This window comes from Wyeomyia smithii, chromosome 2 (assembly GCF_029784165.1).
Source record: "Wyeomyia smithii strain HCP4-BCI-WySm-NY-G18 chromosome 2, ASM2978416v1, whole genome shotgun sequence".
Lineage (NCBI taxonomy): Eukaryota > Metazoa > Arthropoda > Insecta > Diptera > Culicidae > Wyeomyia > Wyeomyia smithii.
Window position 1 is genome coordinate 29,381,318 of NC_073695.1, and position 7,030 is coordinate 29,388,347.

Genomic DNA, 7,030 nt, shown 5'->3' on the forward strand with positions numbered 1-7,030 from the left:
AGTGTCGGGCTTGTGTCCAGCGTTGCCAGGTCATTTTTTTTAAAATCTGGAAAAGGCAAATAAAAAATCTGGAAGTCATTTCGTGGGGTGAAAGGTAAATTCTGCGGATGAAAGTCTTGGGGTACGTAAAATTTGAGGTGACAAAATTGCAAAATTTCGCGCCAAATTTGAAGCGATGACCTTTTTGCGGAGCAGAGAAAAAAAAATCTGGATCATTCATGAAAAATCTGGATGATTGGACATCAAATCTGTCTACCTGGATACATGTTCAAAAATCTGGATAATCCAGCTAAATCTGGATACCTGGCAACGCTGCTTGTGTCAGATCTCATCCATCGTAAAAAAAAAAAATAATGACAAAAATCGATTAGAAGAAAAGAATAAAGAAAGAAGAAGAGAAAATGTGAGTGATTTTTTTCTTTTTACTTGAAAAACTACCGAAAAGTGCAGTTCAGTTTGCAACAATTTTGACTCAAAAGTAGCAAAACATTGGTTATAAAAATTTGTCAAAGATAAACTAAAGTTGAGAACTGACCTCATCGCGCATGAGATGATAATCCTCTGACAATATTGACATAAGAAGTAATACAATAAATCTTTTTACCATATCAGATGACAACTGCGATGCTAAAAGCAAAAGTGATAATAAATAACATCAATGTGCTTCAAACAAATACATCCAAATTTTACCACATTTTCATTCTGGCCCGGTTTCATTCAGAACTGAACTTTTACACAGGTCTTAAATTGTCGATTTTTGCGCATTTGTTTTGACATGCAAGTATTGACACGCGACGAATATTCATAACCCCGTAAAAATAAACAAATCAAAAGTCTAGGTCGCACCTGTCGCATATTCAATTTGATTACGTTCCATACAACCCCGCTCTACTAGTGCCAATAATTTATCTGTCACACTAGGCTTTACGGCAGCATTGTATTGAACAAACAACTAATCCTATCGATAATGTAGTTATATAAAGCTAATGGAATAATCACACATATAGTATATCTATCCGCTGATACAAATGACAGCGAAAATAATCGATAATCTAACGATCGCTGTACTGATGATAATATTACGATTGTCTGCTATTTATGCGTATCGATAACTGCTGCCATTCGTTACCCATTGAATGCGCGGAGATTTGCTCATTCGTTCATTTCCAACTTGAATGTCGCAGTTTATCTCATAGGATGCATCTTACATCACGTGTTTCACCTTGCCGCATGGAGCGGTTCAAGCCGCTATCAAATGACGTGGGTTCCAAGCGATAAGTGCTAACACATCATTGTTAGACTGTCGCGTCAGTACCAGTCTCAATCTGCCTAGGTTCACATTGAACAATCGTCATATGACTGGAATGAGATGAGCAACGACGACAGTTGTCAAAATCTCTTTTTCAATTATTGCATTACAGATAAACGCATGGTTTATCAGGAGAGTTTTGCTGGTTGAATTTTAACAAAGCTGATTTGTCTGTGACGGTTCTTGAGATTCGCGATGTCTTGTCGTTTCTCTCGAACCAGAGCACTAATTAACAGTAGGAGGTGTGAGTGTGTCGCTAGCTATGCAGGCTTAGTCACGTACTCTGTTTTTTCTTTCCTTCGTGATAAGCCCATGCAAAGTCAGGTTATTTTTTATTTAAAACAAATTGGTACGGCTTAAATGTGGTAGTTTTATTATATATTTTGTTCAATGGGAGTATACTGAAAGCTTTAGCGCACGTAGTGGAAACTTATGTATTGTATTTTATGCTATCAAAACCAAGAATGCAGGACTGCTGGCTGAATAGAGTTTATTTTATTTTTATAGCAAATAAAATATTCGAAAGGATTTGAAGGATGCAATAGGGAATCATTAGTTTTCAATGAATGTATCATTTAAAGGCCCCCGTGACTTTGTGGTTAGCGATGTTGATCGGCTAGCTCTCCCTCTCGGTTGTGATATCGGGTTCGATCCCCGATCAGGTCATGATCTTTTCGAGCTGAAAATTTTCTGGGGCACGGTGTATCGTTGTACTTATCCTACACATGCAAAATGTGCCAAAAACAATATCGAAAACGAATTCTCTCAACTATAATCTAGTTGATAGAGACCGCTACTAGCCTAACAGGCTAGCGTACGATATTGTTGTTATTGTGCATCATTTCATCGCCCGATTGTTGATATTTATAATCAATTTGAATTGTACAGCTGAGAACAAGATCAGCTTTGAATTGCAATAAAATTAAAATATTGGATGTATTCGATACTTTACCAGTACAGTGCACCTCAAAGCTTACAATTTTTCTAGAACAAAAAAATCTGAAATAAATTTATTGATGATAGATGATAAATTTTTTTGACGTCGCTAAGCATCTCCGTTAGCTCCGTCATGCTCCCTACTGGAAGTTGTATAACTGTGTACAGTATTCTTCCGATATGATCAATGTATATTTAAAAAAATATTCAATATCTAGTTGACTAATTTGTCGGAAAGCTTCAAAGTAACGATGTAACAATAACGAATCTAAACCGAATTTTCGAAAATCAGTCAGATCGATTCATTGTCTCACCTGGGTAAAGAAGGCATCTCAATCGAACTGACACAGGCTCAAGGGAATTCTAGTAATGAAAATGAAAGTCATATTGCTGTCAGCAGCAGAAAGTAATATTGTATGCCAAATTATCATCCAACTATGGCGCGTAGTTAGCAACCTTGACAAAACTCAAAATCATTTGTCAACTGTAGCCTAGAAGGTCTTCAACCATAGCTAAACATAAAATTCAATGCTTCTACCGTACAGAAGTTTTCGTAAATAACGCTGCATTGTAAAACGAAAAAGATTCCACAAGCTGCAGCAGTTAAAGCAAGGGATTGTGCGTTTCTATCTTACAAATATAGAATAAACATCCAACAGATCGATGCACTGTGCTGTGCTGCTGCTAACCGAAAGCCGTCTTATTTGTTTTGCCATTCTTTTTGGATACACAACCAAAGTAAATGTTTGCTGCTGCCTCCCGCCGAAGTTATTTTTGCGAAAGATTAGAAAGAACCTCACACTAACATTGTTGAGGTAAAATATGACATCTTCACATACTGTTTGAAAAGTCCGATGTCGTATGCTGCTATAGTGCAGTATAGTGAGGGAGGATAGTCATTTGGTGCTGCTGCATACAAGTTCGACTTTAAATTGTATACAAGTTGTATGCATTTCTTGTTGAACGCAATGAAATAAAAGCCGATCGGCAGAGCTTGAAAAATTTGAGTCAGTACGTTTTTTTTAGATTAGTAGCTTACGATGTTGTGAAAGCTAGGATTAGCAACATGTAGCTTTATATATGAGGTATACCTAGGCCAGTTGATGAGTAAAATTCTGTTAAAAATAGTGCGCCTCTAGAACTCTATTCTTAACTATTATATTTTCAATGTAGACAACATTAAAACAAATAAATAAATATGCTTCGTTGTTTAATGCGTAGTCGTCTTTCAAATGATGAATGAGGTTGTTAGTTACAATTTCGAATTTTTCGCAGTCATTTCTAGCTTCTTTGACTTGTAAACATGATAGTTGTAATTTTGTAAGCTCCTCCTATTATGATATTATTTTAACATTCCTCTCCATTTTTCAAGCGGAAAAAAACAACTCTAGCGAAAAAATATTTTAGCGTCTGATTACTCATTTGATCGATCCTCTTTTGATTCGTGGAATAATTGGTTATACGCTGACAATTTAAGCTGATTATAAATAAACTGGCTGCGAAACATCATTATTAGTATATACAAATACCGAATCGTTAGCTCTGATATTAGCAAATTTATTTTCACAACATTTGGATGGAAAAGCGTTGGTTGTGAGTTTTGTTTAGCAGAAATAGAAAAAATCTCTATCGACTTACCTGATTTCGTCAACAGCCAAAGAGAAGTACCAAAGTGCGAACATTGTAACTAACTTTCGATTTGAGTATATAGTGAGGTAAAAGTTTCTGAAAGAAAACAAAGTGAAAACGATTAATTCTTTCCAACTGTAACAAATATCTAAACCATCCCACCAAAACAGAACATTTGTTCCGTTAAACGTTAGTTACGGATATCAATACATAACTGAAACTACTAAACACCACCACGCACCACTAAAGTGCATCGAAAAGTTTACTAGTATTAGGTGTCTGACCTACTACCACATCAAGAGAATGCTTTCCACCCACCACATCTTGGTTGCATATTGATTTTTTTATCCATCGCTGCCATTGCAAGAAACTTCTTTATCAACAAATCATCAAAATAAGGCACATAACGTGTTTTCTGTCGAATATATAGCTGTCAACTGAAGGTACCGCTGCCTTCGAGCATCAAGTCCTTTACATGGGTGGGCTCATATTGGCGTCACCCAGTCTAGGCATAGTGCCAGTGTGAGTACCCGCACTAGTAGTTTTTTTGCGATCTTCACAAAGCTCCCCAAGGATTTGAGCGGGTACAACCGATATCGATTGATAGTCCCGACAGAAGCAATTATAACGTATAAGCAAAAATATTGAATCAATTATCTCTTGACGTGTTTTTATTCCTGGAAGTTTACCTATCGTATTACCATGTTCTGTTTACATTATACGACGACTTTGAATAAATGGTTTTCATTCGAGCTTCAAAATACTTTATAGTAACAATCAATTGAAGTTCCCAGAAGGACACTTTTTCAATCACCTCAAACCTATTTTGAGGAGTTAGCATCTGTTTGGCAGAGCAATTTCTTCAGCGCCCCAAATGGCGCCTAGATGGCGACAGTTCAGGTTCTTTTTTTCCGATTGCTGTTTATTCAAAGATTTCTCTGTGATGAACGGTATTTTATATATTCGTAGAAAAGCTAGGTAATCAGAGTTTTGAACAATAACTTGGCAAAGCAGTAGTTCTGTTACGTTTGATGTGTGTGACACCAAATAATTTCGAAATCCAGAAGAAGATAGAATCCTTATATCTACCTGATATTTGTTGACTGCGTTTTAGTGATTTTTCATATTTTTTGTTGTTTTCAATTATGAAAACTTTTCCTTAGAGGTTATTGATTTCATTTGCCAAAAAAAATCTTATACGGTCTACAATTGCTCAGCTGTTGGTGCACACAGCATCTGATAGGATGCTTGTTGCTCACGTTCTGTTCATATCAAATGCAAATAACAATAATTAATGGGCATTTTTGGCTACTGGGCTACACCGATTCACCGTTAGGAAAAGATATATCTACTGCACTGTTACTGTTGCTTTTCCGTGTTTTCCGTGTTGCGAAATGCATTTAGAAAAATTAGAAAATTGAAGCAAACATAGGAGCACCCTAGGAAGCTTTACCTTACTGGGAAAGGTCACATGTTGAAATGTTTTTGCTAAACGGGTAAAAAAATGAGTTACAAATGGTAACATTTTCGGAGATGACTAACCCGCACGAGCTTATGACAGTAAGAAGCACTCCTGACGGATATCTATTTTCGATGCAGTCTGTGCCGCACTTTCAGTGTTGTGATGTAATCAGGTTCAAACCGGAGAAGAGAGTCCACTACACTATAAATGGGTGAATCGTCACTTGTGCAGTGACATATTTGCTACGTGACTAAGAAATCACGTTCTAATCTTACCCGTCCCTGGCGAGAAAAAAACGCATACTCACATTTTTTCGAGAAAATCCTCAAATGTGATGTTAACCTGGAACTCACTGAACACCACTTGATAATTGGTTGAGCACGACTGTAAAGCAATATCTGTAATTTTTACACGAAACGGAGCCCCGTTTTAAAATTCGATTTCAATCGAACCGACACCGAAATGATTTGTTTATTTTCCACTTTTGCTTGCAGCTAAAGAAAAACACCACCCAAATATTAAAGATTTGTACGGACAGACAACCTCGACGATGAACACACCAACTAGCAGGTAATAGTAATCAAATTCGCGAATCTCCCCGTGTATTGTACGTGTGACAATGAATATTTGGGTAAAATCGCTCAGTCGGCAACAAATATGCTCACTGCTCCGGAATCAAAACGCTCTCGCTCTCTAGATAGCGGAAAAAATGCGGACTAAAAGCGAGGGTGCGGTCCGGGGATCGCAGAAGCGGCGCTGTAGTGTATCCAAGATCGAGTCACTGATTTTGACGTTTTCTCTTGTATCGTGTTCGTGCGTGGAGAGAATCCTCTCCGGGTTGCGTTATTTGCTGACCAGCCGAAACGCGCATGTGGTCCAGGTCCTACTGGTGAACGCTCGACGGTAGTAATAAATAAACGGAAAGCTTCTTGAAGCATATTCACCACCCCACTTGGGGTGATAATATTGTAGCGATGCAACAGTGAAGGCAACGCATGGTCAAAATCATCCTGGAGGAAATGCAACGGAATGGTACCTACTGATAAATTGCATTTGTTTGCGCGGCAATTAGTAATATGAAAAACAGCTGTTATTTTAGTACTGTCAAATTTGTTGCAAAAACAAAATTTTCTCCATAGAAAAAAGTAGCAAGTGGCAGACGTTTTAAACGACCCTAGACTGACGTCTTGATCGTTGTCACTATTGAATATTTTCCCGATCGGAATAAAGTCAAAAGCCGAGAGCCAATCATCTCAATCGATTCTTCAGGCTATAACTTGATTGATTATAATTGAAGTTGAAAAATTGATAGTGTTGTTCTACACATTTTTTATCAGGGATTTGATTCATTTGTGATGTATAGAAATGTGTGTTTTATATATCAATTAACTAATTCGGCGTTCAAGTGAAAGTAGGCGTTCAAGTAAAAGTATTAAAAAGTTTGAATAAAAGCAAAACATAGAGGCAAACTTAACAGTTTTCATTATGTCTTACACGGAAATGTTTTCATTGATTAATATTGTATAGAAATCTTCTACGTAGGGCCGGATTTTAGTGTTGGGAGCCCGGGGCAGATATTACCGTGGAGCTCGCTTTGGCGTCGTACACAAATTACGTAACGCTAAAAATCTAGATTTCAGACCCCCTCCCCCCCTATGTAACGATAAGTAACGTTTGATATGACTCCCTCCCCT

At 37.3% G+C, this 7,030-nt stretch overlaps 1 protein-coding gene across 3 annotated transcripts in view; it reads right to left on the reverse strand.

The window, feature by feature from the left end:
- LOC129720865 (arginine kinase 1) overlaps window positions 1-5,919 on the reverse strand; it is a 73,078-nt gene extending 67,159 nt beyond the window's left edge. The window contains exons 1-2 of one of the 3 annotated variants that reach the window (XM_055672715.1): window positions 5,644-5,919; window positions 3,884-3,970 (exon numbers count right to left, since the gene is read on the reverse strand). In XM_055672715.1, the coding sequence (XP_055528690.1) occupies window positions 3,884-3,927 (44 nt within the window). In that variant the 5' untranslated portion in view covers window positions 3,928-3,970; window positions 5,644-5,919. Of the gene's footprint in view, window positions 1-3,883; window positions 3,971-5,416; window positions 5,442-5,643 lie in introns of those variants that run through there. The other 2 variants (XM_055672726.1, XM_055672727.1) reach the window with 2 other exon arrangements.
- Between the last annotated feature and the right edge of the window lie 1,111 nt (window positions 5,920-7,030).